At 42.0% G+C, this 21,745-nt stretch overlaps 2 protein-coding genes across 3 annotated transcripts in view; both read left to right on the plus strand.

The window, feature by feature from the left end:
* Positions 1-395: 395 nt before the first annotated feature.
* Positions 396-5,522, plus strand: commd2 (COMM domain containing 2). Its single transcript, XM_080769774.1, has 6 exons — positions 396-584; positions 1,594-1,671; positions 2,175-2,257; positions 2,352-2,426; positions 3,453-3,551; positions 4,086-5,522. The coding sequence occupies exons 1-6, from the start codon at positions 518-520 to the stop codon at positions 4,284-4,286; spliced, it is 603 nt and encodes a 200-aa protein (XP_080625900.1). The 5' UTR covers positions 396-517; the 3' UTR covers positions 4,287-5,522.
* Positions 5,523-10,720: 5,198 nt separating this feature from the next.
* wwtr1 (WW domain containing transcription regulator 1) overlaps positions 10,721-21,745 on the plus strand; it is a 41,244-nt gene continuing 30,219 nt past the window's right edge. For both annotated transcript variants that reach the window (XM_080770277.1, XM_080770278.1), the window contains exon 1: positions 10,721-11,501. In XM_080770277.1, the coding sequence (XP_080626403.1) occupies positions 11,083-11,501 (419 nt within the window). In that variant the 5' untranslated portion in view covers positions 10,721-11,082. The remainder of the gene's footprint in view (positions 11,502-21,745) is intronic.

The following is a 21,745-nucleotide window of genomic DNA, read 5'->3' on the forward strand; positions in this document are numbered from 1 at the left end:
CTATATTCTTATAGTAATTGCTGTAGTGTTCACTGAAGAGGGTCTTGATTGACTGGAAAAGGTTACACAAACAAGTCAATAATTTTTTTAATCAATATAAAAATACTAAACAAAACGAGTCCGAAAAATGGAGAGGGTGTGTGTGTGTGTGTGTGTGTGTGTTTTTCAATGTGGATTGCTGTTAAAATTCGATTTATTTTTTAGGTATAATTTTGTGTGATATGTATTTGTAGAATGCTGTTTTTTTTACACATTATTTACTACCAAACTTAATTTGTGTTGCATTCATATATTTCGCCAGGGGGCGACTCTACAACGCTACAACGCTTACTGCGGGCGGAACCAATAGTCTAACTTCGTGTTTCCGTCGAGCCTTCAGTTCGGACCACCTGATAGTCATATGATTTTGATCAAGCTAGTTGTTTAGCTGGTAATTTCATTATCTCCACCCCCCCATATTTGTCTATAAACCGAAGTGATTTACTATTCCACCACAGAGTTTGTATATATAGGAAGGATGTTGTTGGTTTTGTCTGACGAGCATAAAGAACATCTGGGTTTTCTGCCAAAGGTTGATCTTGCAGGTAAATATAGACATCAATCTCCCATTTTCTACGTTATGTGACTGATCACCATATGATATTTGATATATACATTAGAGACGTGTTTTTCCACGTAGAATGCATAGACAGTGAAGCCAGTATACAATTATAATGTCCATAATATCGGTCGTTATAGTGATCTCTTACCTGATTTGTATTAATATTGATTTGATTGCCACTGTCTCTTAGGGAAAATGGCAGATCTACAAGCTCACACAAAGCTCTACAAGCTCAAAGTTGTGAGTTTGTATATCTGCTTTTTTTGGGTTGGTAAACTAGCATCTTGCTGGTTAAATTACGGTTTCGTTTTCATATGACAAGGATGTTATGATGCTATCATAGTGCTACTGCTGCTTCTGTCTGGATTCTGTAGGGGAAAAATAGTGAGCACTGAGCACTTAGAGACCATGTTACTAATCGTGCTAAATCAGTGGTTCTCAAAGTGTGGTCCGGGGACCCCAAGGGGTCCTTGTCCAGGGGTCCCCAGCTAAATGATAGTTTGTAACCAAATGGACCCTTATGGTTCTGTAACTCTGAGAGTGTACAAATTGGTCCATTTGGTTCCATTTGTACACTCTCAGAGTTAAATTAACATGTTAACTAATGCATGTCCATAGTAATCTATTTAAGAGAGTGGCGACACGCTTTGATCTCGCCGCAAAACGGGGTGCTATGGGCTATAGTTCCAATCATTGGAACTATCCCATTGAGATAGAATGAGCACTTCCGCATTCCATTGTTACAATGGGAGTCAACGCTAGTGTCGCCACTCTCTTACTAGACTACTCTGTCTGTGCATGTCAAACTGGGGGTCCTTGAAATGAAAGGGGTTGAGAATCACTGCCAAAGCCCTGAAAATCTTCTCTTATGGAGGTACCTGGCATATCTTTTCCAATGGGGGTCCGGCGTCGGCTAATTAGTGTCAATTTCGGGAACATTTGCGAAAAAACGTCTGGGAACCACTGTGCTAAATGATGTGTTTCTTCCTCAGTGGTGGGTGAGTTTGGACGCATAGCAGTGGAGTTCCTGAGGAGAGGAACCAACAACAAAATATACGAGGGAGCTGCTAGTAAGTGAAGCTCACAAATGTATTAATGTACTAGGATAGCCGAGCTCTAATATAGGAGTAGTTTTTCATTTTTCTGAAAAACCCATGTTTCTATGTCAGTGGTGCTCAACCTTTTTCATGTCAAGGACCCCCAGAATTATCTCTATTGGGTCACGGACCCCCATCTCAAAATATGTAGTTCCAGGGACCCCCCAGAAGCCAATATTTTAGTTTAAAATGTTCGCTCTGAAATATATATTCAATGATTTGCACCACATTTTAACGATTTTGCAGACCTACAAGCTCGTAGCGCGCCACTCGGTGGCGCTATGAGCTTGTAGATCTGCTATTTTTCAATAGCTAAAGCATAACATAATGCTAACACCAAAAGACTAAACAGAAAATGTGCATATGCTGCCTGATAGTATGGATACGATAAGAATCAGCTCCTGGCTGTACAGAACTGCATATAGATCTTGTTTGTGTGTGTGTGTGTTTCTGTGTGTGCGTGCGTGCGTGTGCAGGGAAGCTGAACGTCAATGTGGAGACAGTACAGCATGGAGTGGAAGGCCTGATGTTTCTACTGACGGAGAGCTCTAAACTCATGGTGACTGGAAAATACAGTAAACACTCGTCTCTCTATCTCCCTCTGGCTGTGACGGTGTCACTTGATCAAATTTGCATATACCTTGTGTTTGTAGATCTCAGAAGTAGATTTCCAGGACTCTGTGTTGGTTCTTGGATTCAGCCAACAGCTCAACGACGTTCTATTACAGGTGACTTTTTAAAACCTGTTTCCTTCTCCTTTTTTAATGTCATCAGAATAAAGGCAATCATTTTTGTAGAAACAATTAGAAAGCAGGGAAAACTCAAGGGTCTGGGGAACAGTAGGTCACCCTCTCTGGGGGGAAGGCTGCTAGCTTCCTACACTGTGTCATTGTGCCATCAACTTTCAGTGTGAGAGATTTAGGACTGGTTCTCAAACTGGGGTCCCGGGGTCCTTGAGTGGGGTTTAGGGGCAGCGGTGGCCGAACAGTTTGCGGAGCAGTCTTGATACCGGAAGGTCGCTAGTTCGTATCCCCGGACCGGCACGTTAAAATTACCACCGCTGAAGTGCCCTTGAGCAAGGCATTGAACCCCTACCATGAAATGTTCTATGAGCAGGGCCTCGCTGTAAACAAGTTCTTGAGCTTAGTCCAGTTACCCTGGGTAAACATAGTACCTTTGCTTTGCTTTGCTTTCCAGAGAGTCCTCAGACAAATCAGTTAGTATCCTATCAAAATCAGTTCAACTGCTTTAAGCCTATTTACATCTGTTAAGACTGCTATTTGAAAAACAAATCTGATCGTGATGTGTTGTGAGCATGTAGATCTGTAATTTAAAAACAACACAAACCTTGTCCTTGACATGAAAAATCTTGAGAACCATTGATTTAGGAGGCCGTGGTGCACTTGAAGTGAAGCAGTCAGATGCATGGATTAAATGCAGCTGGGGCTAAAAATGGGAGGTTGCCTTTCAGGTTAAAAGACAAGAGCATACGTTCCCATTACGGGGTGTAAAAACAAGGTCACGCAAAGTGCATTCTCTGCCATAAAGACATAAACTGTGCAAACAAGGAGGGATAGCCATGCTTGGCAGGCACATTGCAAAACGAACATGCACAGTAACAACTGTTATGGTGTCATAATGACACAGTAAATGGCAGTAAACGAGTTTCTAAGAATGCTGATCAAGGATGTCGCTCATCGTGGACCACTTGGTCTGTGATTACTAACTCTGTGTTCTGTGGCGGTGTGTTTCAGCTGTATCTAGAGCACCACAAGGAGATCCGGTGCATTCTGACCCAGCTAGCCCCCAGTCTGCCTTCCTACCACAATCTGGAGTGGAGACTAGATGTACAGGTAGGTGGGGGGGGGGGGGTGTATGTGTGTGTGTGTGTGTGTGTGTGTGTGTCGCGTCGCGTCGTGCGTAAATTGGTGCTATGTGGGGGGCAGTAATTACAGAAGCTGTGGGAAAACAACCTCCTACACACACGCACACATTCAATTAAATTCAAATGAGCTTTATTGGCATGAGAAAACACACGTTTACATTACCAAAACAAGTGTCAAAATACAATAAAAACAGTTGAAAATGGTTAAAGTGATAAAAGTATATACAGTTGGAGGGGGTACAGCATTTTGTAAACAGCTATGTCACATTGCATCGCTATATACATGTTATACAGGGTATAAAGCTTTTTTGAAACAAAACTTTGGGACAAATTATTAGCATTTTTCTTCTCAAGACTATTATTTAAATGGTATACACAATGGTATGGTGTTTCAAATCAATTATAGGATTGATTATCCTTATGCTAACTGATTTTCTAATGGCAACTAGCGTATCTCTCCTGTCCTCAAGCCACACTATTCCATCACTCTCCTCCCTCTCAGGTGGCGAGTCGTTCCCTTCGTCAGCAGGTCGTTCCCACGGTCACAACGCGGCTGGTCCTGGCCGATGATGGCGGTAAACACAGCGCCAGGATTCTACAAACGGATCCCGCAAGCCTCCTACACCTCATTAGCACGTTGGAGACCGCCCTCGGCGCCATGAAGACCAATCACGCGCGACGTATTCTACGCAACATCAAATAGAGCCCCCACTTCTCTTCCTGTACATGACTGAGTGGTGTTCCTATTTCCTGACTGGGATCTTTGAACGAGTTTCCACTTCCTCTTGGCAAATATTGAACATTGTCTTGTGTTGCTCACCGGGTTTTCTCGACATCAGACAGTGTTGCATTGTAAATAACCTTTAGCGCTGTCTCATACCATATAAGGTTCCCAGTTTATCACAGGACTTTATTTTGGATTTGAAAGGATAGCACTGTTAGCACATCTTTGTTTTCATATCTGGTAACAAGTTGTTACCAGATATGAAAACAAAGATGTGCTAACAGTGCAACAGTGAAGTTGAGTATTTGTGCACCCAGAGACATCCATAATTTGGAGAGTCCCAGACCACCGATTCCTGATCGTTTTCTTTTTTGTTGTTGCGCAAAATCTTGAAATCAATTTGAGAAACTTTAGTTGATCAAGTTTTTATTTGAGAAGATTTAAGTTATAAGCATATACAAACATAAACAAACACACATTAACTTAACCTCTTAAGCCCTACTCGAAAACGGGAACGGAGTGACATTTTCGACTACTTGGTTTTCGTGTGCAGTTGGGGTTAAAAAACAATCTAATAATGACCAATATATTGGCCAAACCAATTCATCGGTCGGACTCTAGTCTGATCATTCCTGATTTCCCAGGCAGTGATTTATCTCCACTGAGCTCCTCATCCCCAGGTGTTTGTCTCCTATTCCAGTGTTTAATGCCAAGCAAGATAAACCTGCCTTCACAGGCAGATGGTGAACTACTGTCGGATCAAAAAGAGCAAGGCAAAGGGTAAGAAATAAAGGCATCGCTTTCCAGGTTTACTCCTGTTTCAAGAACCGCATACATTTGTGTTTTATATGATGAATGCAAGTACACTATTTAAAGTACTACAGCCTTGCCTTATAATATACTATGTCAACATCCGTGGCCCTGTTTGTGAATGGAGGACAAACGGAAAGCTCTGCAGTGAAATCTGAACCGACCTTTCTTTGTGACTTCATTCATACCACAAGGCTCACTAAATGTATATACACTTATACACAGTATATAATCTTGTGAATGCCAGACGTGCGCAGTCCAGTCTTACAGTATGCGATATTAACGGATGGGATTAATACCAGTAGTAGTACCTGCTTTTTATACTTTGTATATATCCATATGAGGAAGTAACTGTCGAATGAATTGTCAGTGCTTGTAATAAATGAATGGAATATTTTTAAGCATCCTTGCGTAGATGTGATTCGGTCAGCGGAAACGGGTCTCATATGCTCCTATGTCTAGCAGGCAAATGTTTTTCTGTCTCCAAAGCATGACACTGAATTCTTCAGAGCAATGCAAAAATCACTATAGGGCAAAGTATTCTGTACGGCAATAATGAAACTGTCCCTTCTCACTTGATGCTCCCTCGTCCAGGAGGAGTGCTATTTCCTGTGTGTGTGTGTGCGTGTGCGCGCGTGTGTGTGAGAGAGAGATGGATCATACATATATGTATGCATGTGTCGGACAACGATAGGAAGTGGCAGGTGTTTCCCCTGAGTCATTTCCTCTTAGATGCTCAATCCTGCTTCTTCCAGCTGCTGACTCCTTGAGGTCACTTCCTCTCAGATTGAAAGACTAGTTGCTTGTGGATATATTCACCTGGGTGTTTGACACGTAACTGGTTGGTATAGTAACAGAGAGTAATGTTGGAAATCCATTACTGGGAAAGAAAGATAAGTCTGCACACTGGATGACGCTTATTATGTTTATTAATGGTTCCTTTACACCATGGACGTGACGTTTCGACTTTCATCAGACGGATGAAGAGCCGAGAGGCTCGAAACGTCACGTCCACGGTGTAAAAGAAACCATTGAATAAACATTTTAAGTTTTTGTGTGCGGACCTTATCTTTCTTTTCTGTTATTCTAACCCCCGGCCCGGCACGTGGTTTTCAGTTAGTGGATGTGCATGCTCTATCGTGCTTCTCAGAAATCCATTATTGCCCAGTATTTATTTCAAGGGCACTGTACTGATGTACATCCAGTTGGCAGCTCACAGTACGAAATGAGTAGAAATTAACCACCAGTGGTTTTAAAACCCTATTGCTGATTACTTGGGTTGGGACCCCCACAGTGGTGTCGGATTAGAACTTAAACCAGGATGCTTCGACTTCTCCCTGAACCCTTATTATATATTCCCAGACTATGCCTGTCACGATGACTAAGCCAGTTAGATCTATCCATATATGGTTCTACCACATCTATCTGATATCAGCACTAGGTCGGCTCGGGCCAAATATAGGGATTGTCATACTAGACATGTCACATGCCATATAGCCCAATGGCCTAGTCGGATATCCCCACATATGGGGACTAAATATCCAATGAGCAACTACTCGGATCCAACAACATGACTGGAAGCGAGAGTCTTCGTTACATTCACCAGCCTCATAAAAAAAATAATTAACAACAAGAATCGACCTCGTGAAAAAAAATGCCCAATATAGCCGCTTCAAAATTCTCCTGCAGCGTCATAGGGCAAGCATGCAACTTCTAATAGTTGTACATTGTTCTATAGACACATCCACAGAGCGGCACCGGCAATCATAACTGGTGTCAAGCGACAATAGTGAGAGCACAACTACAGGGCAGCGTTCTGTGGATTTGTTTACACGTTTTTGTTTTTGCACAAGAGCACTTGGAGTTAATGAGATGGACAAAAAGTAAAATTAGACGTACAGTATGAGAAAGATGTCAGGGAGTGTGGAGGGAGGAGACAGGTGTGTTTCCCAGGCTATAGGGAAAGAGTGTGCGTGCATTTGTATGTGTGTGTGTGTGTGTGTGCGCCCATGCGCTTGCATTCAGGGTGGAGTGTGAATGTGTGTCATTGTCAGCTGAGCTTTTGGCCGAGTCAACTGTTGCCACAGACAGATGGACGCAACTCTGCAACACTGACCTGAGAGAGAGAGAGAGAGAGAGAGAGAGAGAGAGAGAGTGTGTGTGTGTGTGTGTGTGTGTGTGTGTGTGTGTGTGTGTGTGTGTGTGTGTGTGTGTGTGTGTGTGACCCACTCCCTCTAGTAAGTAATCTATCATTAAGAGGCATCATGACTGCATTGTTTGATCTGAGATATAGGCAGGGCATATGACTTGTGTATGTTTTCTTTTGTGTTGTGTTGGAAGTTTTGTATTGTGATCTGTAATTTAAAAACAATTGTATAATTTAACATCTCAAGTAATCCTAATTGCACTTTTTTTTTTCTAATGGTTCCAAAATCCAAGTCATCAGTCAAGTTAAGAGTAAAAGACCACACCATACTTCATCATCATCACACTCCGTCACAAGTGTGGTGAAAGCTGTGGTCTGATGACCTTACCAGATGACCCAAAGACAGCTGTTTTCCCAACACTAATAACCTTGCAATATGCCAGCTACACACTGCGTGCCTGCCGGCTGCCTACCACACAGCACAAATCCAACTGAGTTCAAAGTTGGTACATTTTTACCCTCTCATAGTTTAACATTCCAGATTATTATTATTTTTTAACATATGTTCATTGATTTTCTTTACAACATAATAAGTAACAATCCAGATTTGACTTTGCTGTCATACAGATGCTTGGAGTCTTAGGGCCCGATTCACTAAGCTGTTTACACCCATATTCTTTTGGGATATAAAGGCATTTTCCAAACTTTCCATGTTAGTACTATAGTAGTCTGATTAGGTAATCTTTTTTTGTCTGTGAATTAGTGAAATTAGTAGGGACTTCTCAAGTCGGTACGGATGCAGACTTACGGACCAAAGCTTGCTGGATGTCATTAGAAGGCCTTATTCTAGAACTACTAACGGAAGTTTGGAAAATTCCTTTACGCCCAAATTATGGGTGTAAACAGCTTAGTGAATCGGGCCCTATATTTCTTTACATTTGAGGCAGCTATAGCTTCCAACAGATGCTTATAGCAATCAGTGCAACAGTAGAGTCCAAGATTACAACCTGGAACACCAACCAACAGGACCAATGCATTATAATTTAAATAGTAAGCAAATACTTAAGACATAGCAAAAAACAAAACATTATAAATCCTGCACATTGTGACAGGCATCAGTTGCATGTGAGCTCAACCTTTCATGCAATAAAGCAGTGGTTCTCCACCTGTGGGTCGACCCACAGGTTGTAGGGGGTCCCCAGATGACAATGAAGTGGCCTTTTTAATATCTAAAAAGAAAAAGGAAAGACAAAGGCCATTGCTGTATCAATAGTAATCAGTAAGACCAGGACCGGATCTATCATATGGGCACCAGGGGCTCCACAGAAAATGTCCCTGCTAATCCAAATGAAATAAATGGTGTCTAAAAAGATTAGTGTTTTATTGTTGGTGAGAAGGCAGCTGAAAAGTGCAATTGTGTGTAAAGTAGCAACAAGGCGCTAGATTGGCTGTTGTTCAAGGTGGGTGGGCCCACTGGGCTGTGTGAGGTCAGGTGATTGGCTGTTGTTCAAGGTGGGTGGGCCCACTGGCCTGTGTGAGGTCAGGTGGAGAGGTGATTCTGGTGTAATAAAAGACGTATGTCCGCCATCCAGCATTGCTTTGTTTTCATTCTGCATGCATGATAGCACGTCAGGTGGCTCGACAAAAACAGGTAAAAACATTTGCTTACTATGTGGTCAAATAAAAATAATGTGTCAAATAATAATGTGTTTGTTACTGCCTGGCTGTCACTCTGGGACGGGGTAGGCGACTGGGAATAGGCCAATATAACGGCATAAAACCGCCCCAAAACAGCCAAAATTGTACATGTGCGTATCAAAGATTTACGTGTGCATGTGTGAAAGGGGGCCCATTCGAGCTTCAGTACCCAGGGGCCCTCAGAGGTGTTAATCTGGCCTTGAGTAAGACACCCTGGAGGGCAAGAGGTGCGCTGAAACAACAGGTCTGGGAATTCCCATATATGGACCTTCTCCCTCCCCCCCTTTTTTTAAATGACGTTTTCGGGCTGAGTATAGGGCGTAAAATGTGTGCTAATTAGTAAGGCCAGGCGGGGCCTCGAGGCAGCCCAGTTAGGGCCCAAGTAGGGCCGGGCCTTAACTTTTGGGCCTGTTGAGAACTCACCGGCTTTTGCTGGCTGTCAGGCTGGGCTGCGCTATTAACTTTGGGACGTCCCAAAGTGGGACAGGCCCGTCTAGAGTTTCAATGGACAGGTATCAGTCAAAAGGGAGACATTGAAGAGGAAGGACGGGTAGGCAAGGATCAATATTATGCTGTCAGAACAGGTCAGCTCCATATATGGAGATCTAAGGGTCATAGGGTGTGTCTACTGAAAGAAAGCAAGATAATTTCTGATATGAAGATAAAATGTATGTAATTTTTTACACAATATTAAAGGGAACATTTCAATTGATGATAACAAGCTTTTAAAAATAGATTTTGGTGACTCAATCGATAAAATACACCTGAAAATGTCAGAGGGACTGCAAATCGTACTGGTTTCTGGAATGACTCATTGAAAAAAACATAGTGTGAATGATAGGTAAACATAAAAGTGTATAAAACTACAACACTTTTTATTATTATTATTATTAATTAAGTATAAAAAAAAGTTTAGTCTTATTTTCCCTGCAGGTTAATCGGAAAAATCAAGATCAATCAAGTCGCTGTAGTCTAATTTGTAGGATTCATCTCTAATAATTGGATTTGCAAAAGGCTAGACATCAAAAATCACAGATTTCATAATAAAGCTATTAGACCACTGGACTGTGATTAAATATGTGATTTATTAATAGTCCTCCTCCAGTCAGAACAATAGAGGTCTAGACAGGCAGATCTCGCTCCCCTCTCCCTCTCTCTTTCTCTCTGCTGTCACAACTTGCAATCTCTCGGGTTTCACTTGATTATTCACACCCACCCACACTACACAACACAGCGCTACTCCATCCAGTGGCTTATAAAATAACATCTTTGATTGTTTCGTCAAATCAATTATCAAACGCAATGTTGAGTTTTGACACCTGTAGCTTTATTAAGAGTCAATGTAGTCTGGATTATTAATATGGCCTCACTCGAGTGAGTCTCTCTCTGGCTCTATTTTATTGTTTAGCGAACGATTCCCCCAAAGGGCGGAGTGAGTGTAGCTGAGCTGAGATTTACCAGCAGAATGGAGTTCAAATCCTCCCCTTAAAAAAAAAATCTCTCAGTTGAATGAAAATACAACTTCATTGTACTTCATATTTGAATAACAATGCCAATTAGTTGTTATTACAACAACGCCGTAGGCCTACTGTAGTTTTTTAGGGTTCGTGTAAAGTTTTGTAATCAATAAACACCACCTCCCCTCCCCTCTCCCCTCCCCGACGCTGTTGAATATGCATGAAGCACCGCCCGGCCTGGGCCGTCCCGTCCCAGCAGCAAACTTTCCAGTTTACTAACTCCCATTCGGCAGCCAGGGGGGAAAAAAAACAACAACGGGAGGATCGGGAGTTTTTTTTTGGACGCAGGGAAAACATCGCCAACAAACTTCTCTCATGTTGGGGGGATTCGTTTCAAGTTTTCGTTGAACTTATGTGAAGTTATTTCGGGGTGAGGAAAGGATTTTTTTCTTCTCCCTTCTTCAACGGGAGTGTCGGAACCTGGTCGAAACACAGATTTTGGGGAGGACACATACACACACACACTGACAGACAGACGACAAGAGGCCGCAGTCAATCTGCCGTCTGGCGGCTTGACTTGCTTGGAGAGTCAGGGGACTTCGGAAAAACTTTTCCTCGAACTTGCTGACCGAAAACTTTTTGACATTTCCCCCCCCAAGCGAAAATGAACTCCAACCAGCAGCAGCCGCCGCAGCTCATGCCGGGGCAACAAGTTGTCCACGTAGCCCAGGACTCCGACACGGACCTGGAGGCCCTCTTTAACTCGGTCATGAACCCCAAACCTTCTTCGTGGAGGAAAAAACTGCTCCCGGAGTCGTTCTTCAAAGAGCCCGACTCGGGCTCCCACTCCCGGCAGAGTAGCACCGACTCCACGTCCCACCCTCCCCGCCTGCTGGTCTCGCACACACGCTCCCACTCCTCCCCGGCCTCCCTGCAGCTCGGCTCCACGGTGACCCCGAGCCCCAGTCCCCAGGGCCACCACCAGCACCAGCGCCACCAGTCCTTCGACGTGGCCGAGGAACTGCCACTGCCGCCCGGCTGGGAGATGGCCTACACCAGCAACGGCCAGAAGTACTTTCTTAAGTATGTGTATTATTTATATGGATGGGGGGTTGTATTTATGTGTGTCTGTGAATGGAGGGAGAGAAAAAAAGAGAGGTTTATATATATATATATATTCTCTTTAGAACACAACATTCCAATGCATCTAGTAGTGGTGGTTTAGTTTCGTTTAGTTTCATTTTTTTCATGTACTTTCATCAGTGACGTTTTATCAGAAAGCCCTGTGACAACCACATTCACCTTACAATGCACACAAAGGAATGGAAACAGATTGCAAAACAGTAGCTCATAGTAAAATTGCTGCGGTGACCACTAGTTGCCTAGTTCTGGCAGAGATACCTTTCTAACTTTCTCTGTTGTTGTTGTTGTTGCTCTGACGGTATACCATTCATTTTCACAGCCTACTGCTGGTCATTAACCATAGTTCATTGGCTGTGTATCATCTCTGTTCTAGTCTGACAGACTGTTTTTCCTTTTATTTTTGACGATGGATTCTCAGATCATCTCTGTTCAGCTTTCTTTAATTCTGTCATATGGTTCTCTTAATATGGTTATCTTCTTCACCAGAGAGTGGTTCTCTGAGAACCACATTATTCAGTTGAAATTCTCATGGTTTGAGCGAGCCAGGGCAGATCCTTGGCAAAGTTGGCATGGTGTTAATGACCCTGAGATTGGTCGATACTTGGGCTACAGAGGAGATTCTATCACAATACTTGTTTTGTTTTTAGTTGCCCATTCTTTACCTTTATCTCATCTAAGCCTCCCAGAATCAGATAGTTCTTTGTTTTCTCAACAGGGCTGAGACGAGAGTGGGGCGTTCTACCACTAAACACTGCCGGGAACATTTGGCAGAAGAGCTTAAATATGCTAAACATACACATTACAAGAGCAGGAGCATTGTCTACTGACTAACTAGTGCTTGCCCAAGCAAGCGCTGCTAGCAGCACAGGATTGTGTGGTGGACACAGGGCCTTAGTTCTAGCAGAGCCAGGCCTGTAGATAACTGGGCTAGTGGTGTAACCTGATCTAGGCACAACAACAATAGGTCTGGGAGAGGTCTGTGTGTGCGTGTGTGCGCGCGTGTGTGTGTTTGTCTCTTTGTTTTCAGCCGTCAGCTAAAACTATAATAGCCTGCCTCATTCACCACTACTACCACCCCCTGTGTGTGTGTGTGTGTGTGTGTGTGTGTGTGTGTGTGTGTGTGACTGTGTGTGTGTGCCACCCTGTCTACGCTTGTCAAGGGGGGGTATTCGAGAGCGTGCACACCAGCATGTTAGTGTAGTAGGCCTACAAAATGGCATAGATTAGAGCAGTGGTTCTCAACCTGTGTTATGTGTACCACTAGTGGTACTTGAGCCCCCCTTTGGTGGTACACAGAGGAGTCGCCCAAAAACGGAGACAAAAGTGGAATTAAATATTTATATTTCTACAAGGTAGTTCTTCTGTTCTGACCAAGCAATTGGTTGAGATTGGCTCTCCAGCCGTGCTGAAATGGGCATGACGGCACACCTAGCCGAAGATTTGAGATCGCCAGTTGTGCTGATCAGTGATTAGGTCAGAGTTTAATCAAGAGCAGCAACATTATTGGTTTAGGATTAGGAATGGAACAAAAACAAATCAAAGAACACATTCAATTTCCCTCCTGTGTTAACCGTGCATAGCTGAATAGGATGGGGCAGGTCTATGCTCCTGTACTTTAATAATAATAATCAGTTATTATGGTGGTACTTGGAGAGCCCCATCTGAAGATTCTTTTGTGCCAGGGACCCCCAAAAGAGAAGATTTGCGTAAGTCATGGTAAAAGGTAATTTTCACCTCGGGTTTACAATAGACCATATTCACATGGCGAGAGAATGAAGTTCTCACTTCATACTTTGCGTGCACACCCAGCGTATGAAGTAAGAGCAAATATCACTGGCGGAAGTACATTTTCTTAAATATAACTTTTAGGTATTTGTAATTTACTTGAGTATTTCCAATACTTCTACTCCTCTACTTCTCGGATCCAAATATTGTACTTTTACGCCACTATTTGAAAACTTTAGTTACTAGTTTACTTTGCAGATTTGGTTTATTATTACAAAACATCCATTAGCCGATCTAGAAGCTCACAATGTGTCGCTATGCGATGCATTGTGAGCTTAGCAATGCAATGTAAGCTTGTGGATCTGCTGTTATCAAAAGATTTGTATACATTTGAAAGATTGAAATGAGACATTCTGTATAAAGTACTTTATACTTTTGTTACTTTATGTATATTTTGATACCAAATTACCAATAATTTTGTAATTTTACTCAAGTACAAAAATACATCGCATGGATGGGACGTATCCTCAGTGATGTATCCCAAGGTCATCGGGTTTTCGGGTCACGCGAACATCATACCCTCACTCAGGTGACCCAGCCGGGGTGATCAAGTCCCGACTTACGTCCCAGTAGCTATACCCTCCATCAGTCCCATTGATTAGGGACAGACCAGGGCCACACAATCCGTTGGAATCTCTCCAGAAATAAAGTAAATGATAAATAATAAGTAAACTTTGAATTCCGGACTTGAGTAACTTGAGTATTTCTATATTGCAATATTGATACTGGAGTACACAATGTGAGTATTTTTTCCACCACTGACAAATATGATCTGATTGTGATTGTGAATATGAGAATTGAATTACCTATAATGCTATTGCTTGGTTTAGTAGTCTTTAGCTAGTACTTTAATTTGTCAGTGATGATAGGTAGAAGAACTCAGTAAGATTAACTAAGGGTCTGTCAGGGGCCAGGGCCATTGTATGCACTGGGATGCTAATTTAAAAGCCATACGCGAACTTGCAATGTGGAAACTATTTAGCATAAGGGGGCATCTGGGTGTCACCGCGCAACGGTAAAGTTCCCCCATTGAGACTGTGGTGCATCCAACTTGGCCAGGCGCGTAAACAAACTGGTCACGTTCACGGGTCGGGAGGTCGTTCTGTCACTGCATTAGTAGCCTCGGAAACCCCAGACGTTTTTATTTCCATGGAGGGAAAAAAAAGTCTGGGGCCAAGTCCACTTCAATTCCGCATACAGTAGCGCAAACGTCGCTCACTCTCTGCTGATTTCTGATCGTCTGCACCATTGTTAAATTGACGCACACACGTACACACACTCCTCTCTCTCTCTCTGTCGCTCATGTCATGCAGCTGCGTGTAGTTTCTCCCGGCGGATCCTGCCGGGAGCTGCCTATGCCATGGAAAGCATAGGTGAGTTCCAGTCTACTGCATTAGTGACTACAGGGAGTTCCTCCACAGTGAAACCAGGTCGGAGAAACATATCGAAAACCGACATTTAGAACCTCTCACTGACTTAAAGGACCACTTCACCACTTTCAACCTATAGTCATATAATCGGTCCTCACTAATAATCATGATAAAATGGCACGAGTTCTTTCTACTCAGTGTCTCATAGGAGGGCTGTGGGCAGTTTAGAAACTGTCCTCCAGTGACATCATCGATGGGGAATACAAGCTAATAGAAACTGCAGGCCTGAAAAGTTCACACCACTCCACACCACTCTGTTGTTTACATCTCTCTTGTACAAAGAGAAAATGGCCAGCTCTAATAACTTAATAAGCTATGAACGTAACGCATCGCTCAGTGTTGCCCCCCCACCACGTTGTTGTAGGTCTACTCCGCATCACCTAAAATTGCATAATCAAACCCCCGACTTCTTGATGAGATTTAAAGCGACATGACTGTAACCAACAACTCAAGTTTACTTCTAATATATGACCTTTTTTATGAAGTCTTTTTAATTTCAGGTGATGTGTGCTTTAACTTCCAACTGTTAAAAATATATAGCCTAATCTATTTTTCCTTGAATTATTTTAAAATCACAGATATGCACTCCTTTTTATTAGAAAATAAATGCTTTAATAGTTCAGCACAGACCTTGTCAGAAAATTTAAAAGCATATCAAATAATCGTTTATTAATTGTAATTGAAATAAAAGTTTGAAATAATCGTGATATTGATTTGAAGTCGTGTCACCCAGCCCTATGTGAACAGAATAACTTTGGCATAATATCTTGGCTTGGCTTTGATGTAAGGGTGTTTTGCCGACAGAAATTGAAAGCTAAAGTCATGGGTTGTTTATATACATTATGTCTGGAAAAGCTTGGTATACTCACCTTTCACTTGGGATTAGATTGCGTTAACAAAAATGTATGCTACAGAATACAAGAAAAGTGTTTACTTGAACATCTTTTTGAAGCATCTTGATGGTAAAATAAGACCCATGCACTTCAGGTTACGTCTGTGATTAGTGCTTTTCTGTTCTTTTCTTGTAGCGAGAGAGGAAGGAAAGTGAGTGACTTTTTTTAGATGGGGAGCCTGGTTTTGTTTTTACCAGCCGGTCCAACCTGATTGGATATCTGGCACCGGTAATCACGTGACATAACACTAAACACCCACTCTTCCTCTGTCTGTCACACTCACACATTCGCGTGCGTGCGTGTGCTCCTGCATATTCTGCACAAGCATGGACGTGTGCAGATGCTGCTTAATGATCAACTGTTGTGTTGTGTGTTGAAGCTATTAGTATGACTTCTGGCTACTGTGGTGGTGGTAGGTACTTTCCTACATAACGACAGTAACCAAATATTCAGCTGCCCCATGACTAGGGTTGTCACAATTATTACATAATCATCTAAATCAGAATTATTTGAGATAATCACAATAATCTTCTTGTCATAATGGTCATAATCGTTTCCATGTCGAAAGATGTTGATGCATAAAACAAGCAGAAATAGTAGATCTACAAGCTTGCAAGTTGCAACATGTTGTAAGCCTGTAGATCAGTTTTTATATTTATATAAAATATATTTTATATAAAATTTATAAAAATGCCAAGTTCTTGGTATATTTGAGTTATTTGTCATATCTTCCCTGTGCACTTTCTTTTTAATTACAGATCCAAAAAGCAAACAGAAAAGTAATCGTGACAGCCCTATACCCATGACCCCCCAAAACTCTGACTCTTCACTCTGCTACCCTCAGAATGCAAACCATCTAGTTCATCAACAAAGCTGTCAGATCAATTATATCATAAATAGCTATTAGCTAACCAAAATCACTTTAGTCTGATGTTTCTGGTGTTTCCTGGACACATGTTTCTTGTGTGGAATATTTGGGGTGCATACTTAGTTTAGACTAGTCATTGGTTAGACATGGGTTAATGTTAGGTTTAGGTGTGCTTCCCCGTGGGAGGTTAGGTTTAGGGTGAGGGTTTGAGATAGGTTGTAGTTGTAGGACTAATGACTGGTCTAACCAATAACTAGTCTAAACCAAAAACTAAGTACTGCACCGGAATATTTAGCCAACAAATCAAGAGCAAATTCGTCTTCTTCACTGGAACACTCAAGTATTCTCTCCCTGTCCTATCTTATCCCATTGATTTGTTTAAGCAACGCTCTGGGCAATTGTGTGCCCTTCTGTGTGTAGATGTATTATATAATTAGATAGATGCCTAACTATGGTCTAATCTCGTCAGCTTGGTATCAGTCACATGGTCGACACATCATTGGAAAACAGAGGCTGTTTCGAATCACACACACATATATATATATATATATATATATATATATATATATATATATATATAGCAATAATAAGCATGGTTATTTTATTTTTTTTGGCATTTTGTGATTTCTTTCTTCTTTTTATAACACTTCACAATGCAACAGGTTGTCAACTGTCTTCATAGGCACATCTTGCCACACGACACCATCTTACAACAAAGTGTAAGATCATGGGGCTTAAGCGGTTTCATTTTTTGTTGCCCCATATCCCTGCTGTACGAGACCATTCAGTTTGCTTAATGCACCCATATTCTAAATGGTCATGTTGTTTTATATTTAAAAAGGGAATTATTTGGTTATTTTACCCCATATTTGTTACTGATTTAGCTCTGTTAGCTGTGTGTGTCTGTGTGTGTGTGTGTGTGTGTGGGGGGGGGGGGGGGGGGGGGGTGGGGGTGTGTGTGTGTGTCGCGCACATTGGTGCTATGTGGGGGGCAGTAATTACAGAAGCTGTAGGAAAACAACCTCCTACACACACACACACACACACACACATTCAATTAAATTCTAAGGAGCTTTATTGGCATGAGAAAACACACGTTTACATTACCAAAAAATACAATAAAAACTGTTGAAAATGGTCACATTGCATCGCTATATACATGTTATACAGGGTATAAAGCTTTTTTGAAAAAAATCTTAGCAGTCGCTTTGGGACAAATATTAGCATTTTTCTTCTCAAGACTATTATTTAAATGGTATACAAAAATACAGATTTAATATGTGTTTAAAGGTCGCAGCTCTGTTTACATGTGCAGTAGGTCTACTTGGTACAGATAGTAGTCCTTAGGGTGGTTGTATTCCATTAGCTAACCTTGTTGCAGTTCACACATCTTGCTGCATGTGTTTGTTGTATTTCTCCCAATAGGTATGGCTTTGTTTTTGTCGTTGGTCATAGTTTCAAACTCGCTTTGGGAATCTGTGGGAAGTATGTATCTCTGATGTCTTGGTATAGCGGACAGGTGGTTAGGAAGTGTAGCTCTGTTTCCACCACATTTTGTGTGCACTGTGCAGTGGGTGCATAGTCTGTCTTCCCCTGGGAACGGGGTCTGCCTTTCTCTATTGCAAGGCTGTGTTCACTGAGTCTGTATAGTCAATGCTTTCCTAAGTTTTGAGTCGTTTACCGTGCTCTGGTATTCAGCCAATGTATATTACTTTTTAGTGATAGATGGCATTCCATTTTCTCTTTCCAGTATGTCAGGTAGCTTTGTGCTTGCATTTGTGCATATAGTCCCTGGACCAGCTGACAAGAGGGCATCCCTGTAGGTTTTCGCTACACTCACAGCCTCAACAGATAGATAGCAACTTGAAAACAGTGTGACAATAGTCACAAGGCTAGCTGTTAATTAACTTAACCCCCACCCATAAAAGAAGCACACATGCACACACACAGTCTCACACACACACACACACACACACACACACACACACACACACACACACACACACACACACACACACACACACGCACAAAGGGGGGAACGGGGGATGGGAGTGTATCAAATTGGCATGGAGAGAGTACTCTGCTGGGAGAGGATGTGTTGAGCGGCTCCAGGATTAGGGATCATGACACTCACTCATACACAGGACAGGAGTAGAACAGTGGCTCAGTGCTAGAGTGGCCGGTAGAGCGGCCGGATGGCTCCCAGTTCGATCCCTGGCTCCCCCAGAGTTGTCCTTGAGCAGGATTCATTTTCAACATTTCACTATGTCATTAATATACCTTAGAGCGGTTGTGTGGAAATGATAAAAAAAAGTCCCCCCCATTCTGTGTTTCCTAGAACTGGATGTCTGGAAGAAAAAAAAAAACTTTTTTCAGACAGTCGCAAAGCAAACATTAATTTCTCTTTATTGTCATTTGTCAATGGCGTTTATAAAACAAACATTGAACTAAAAACAAACCTGTAGTGTATATAGGAGGGGCTAGCGCCCCTCAAAAATACCTTACATTTTTTATTTATTTCATAAATAGAGAATCTTTCACTCAATAGGAACTGCTCAAGTTGATGATGTCATTATGTCCATGTGTGGTCCAGCCCTGTGGAATATATGGAATGCATGTGCTAATAAAAAAAGTTATTAAAATATTGCTTTGATGCTCATATTATCCTTAGGAAGTATTAAGTTGTTTTTTATTAGCATATGCATTCCTTACATTCCATAGGGCTAGACCATATGGACATATGACATCATCAACTTGCGACAGGAGCAGTTCCTATTCTTTATTTATGAAAGAAATAAACTATGAAGGTGTTTTTTTTTGTTTGTTATAAAGGTCAAGTATAATGTATTAAGGAATATTTGTCTTATTAGACCAGAGTATCCTCTTAATTGCTCCCGATCCATGTGCAGGTTTGTGCCTTGCATGGTTTTTACTGCCATCGGTGCATGAATGTATGTGTGGGAATGGGTGAATGTGATCAGATGCACAATATATGCAAAGCGCTTTGGATAAAAGCGCTAATGTATAAATGCAACATTTACCAGTTACCTCACAGGACAGGAGTAGAGAATCATGGTACTCATACACAGGGGCAGGGACAATGCCAGCGTTGGGACATTAAATCACAAGATATCTCCAGCATCTCAATTCTGGAGAAATCTTTTGCTGAAAATTGCTATATCCACTTATACAAGATATTTAGTGTAGAAAGGAAAAATGCTCTAATAATAATAATAACTAGAACTGCACTCTGTCGAGTGCCTACTTGCTTGTCATCAATGTCACCCTATACTTTGTATAATTCCTCCTCTTCTTCAGTCTTCAGTTCCAAATCTGCATTTCCACTTTGTTTACAATGTCCACCATTGTTGATTTTCCAAGCTGAAACAAGCCTGGTTTTATCTAGCATCAGTTTTATAATGAATAAAATATTTAAGAATCTGCATATCAGTACCCCCACCACCTCAGGACATTGTGGTATTGCAGCTAAAACGGCTTTCAAAGTCCAGAAAGACAAGGACTGGTTATATCAGAGTGGTGATTGAGGCTCAAACCATTCGAAATAACTTTGAGGGACAGAGACAATATGATATTAAATATTAAAAGCAGGTTTAAAATGCATGTTATTTCTCGGATACAGGAAGAGTGGGCACCTAAACATTGTCTTAAGTTCTGTAAAGTATACATGATTTGAACATGCACAGTGCATCATTATTTATCAGACCTTAATCTACCCGTCAACTTCTTGTATATGCCCTTCATGACTGGCTAATGGCTATCACAGGTTTTGAAGCAATTGTCAAATGTTCAATCATGTTGTAGTAGCTTACAAAGGGAGCCAGACCGGATTTACTATTTTACGAGTACGAAACAGCCTTGAGGCGTTCCCAAATCTTTGTGGTCCGTCATTAGGCGGTCCATTCCTCATGGAGCTTTAGTAGAACAGTAGTTAAAGTTTGGCAATAATAACCACTGCAAGATAGCTGATATGATACAGATTCAGTGTTCACATTCTTCACAACAGTGCTAGACGGTAACATGGTATGTTGTCTTGGACAGTAGAGTTACAGAAACACTTTGACTCGGTGAACAATTCAACTCCGGCCCTTGGCAAAGTGTGTGTGTGTGTGTGTGTGTGTGTGTGTGTGTGGGGGGGGGGGGGGTATTTACAGGAAGGCAGCTGTAACTTGTCAGCAGAGACGAGGAGACAAAGACAGCCTCCCGCTGTACTACTACCTGCATATACAACCACACAATCTCAACAATGTCTGAGTCCTTGGATAGATCGTGTGTGCGTGCGTGTGTGCGTGCGTGCGTGCGTGCGTGCGTGCGTGCGCAAGAGGGGTCTGTCTGTGCTATCTGTGTTTAGTCTATTCGAGTACAGACAAACTACTGGATAGAAACGCTACCTAATTGACCTCTCTCTCTCTGTCTTAATCTCTCTCCTTCTGTAGTCTATAATCAAATGGCCGGATGGATGATTTCAGTATAATACTCTTATTATTAGTAGTAGTTGTGTAATCATAACATAGTAATAATGTCATGTGTCACATCTGCATTAGAAAAATATGAGAATGATGAATGACATCTTTCCGTGTCCATGGGCTGAACCATTGGTAGTAATCATCCAGTCTGCTTTGAACTTCATGTTGGTATTTTCCATAATCTGTCACGCGTAGTCGCGTACACACACACACACAGATGGTGTGACGGACAGGAAATGGAACGTATGGTTTCCTGTTTGTGAGTGCAGCCCGCAGGGTCTGGGACAATAACAGTGGACCACTTCAGAGAGAGGCGTGCGTGTGTGTGTGTTTGTGTGTGTGTGCACGCACGCACGTGCACGCCTGCATGCAGAGCAGGGACATGAACTGCCACTTGTTGTTTGCACACTGGCCGAATATCGGAGCGAATTTCGGAGGACGTAGAACAAAAAGTTGACCTCACTTTATGTCAGAATCGGAATCATCTTTATTGTCACATCATTTGCAAGTTAAAAAAAAAAAAGTGTGTGAAATAGTTTTTTGTACATAGTTCCCATCGTATTAACTTTCCAAGAAAACAAAGAAAGAGGAGAAGACGGGGGTGGGTTGAGAAGGAGATGGAGGCAGTGTGTGCAATCACATTTGCACACTGCTGCCGAATATGTCGTCCGTCTAAAGTTGTTTTTCCGGACCGGGGTCCATTTGATCAGTTTCCCGCATCTCT

This window comes from Protomyctophum bolini (assembly GCF_963924005.1).
Source record: "Protomyctophum bolini genome assembly, chromosome: 8".
NCBI lineage: Eukaryota > Metazoa > Chordata > Actinopteri > Myctophiformes > Myctophidae > Protomyctophum > Protomyctophum bolini.

Coding starts and splice junctions, on each gene's coding strand:
- commd2 (XM_080769774.1), top strand. CDS start 518: ATGTTGTTGGTTTTGTCTGACGAGCATAAAGAACATCTGGGTTTTCTG. Junction 585..1,593: donor GCCAAAGGTTGATCTTGCAG/GTAAATATAGAC, acceptor TTTCTTCCTCAG/TGGTGGGTGAGTTTGGACGC. Junction 2,427..3,452: donor TCAACGACGTTCTATTACAG/GTGACTTTTTAA, acceptor GGTGTGTTTCAG/CTGTATCTAGAGCACCACAA.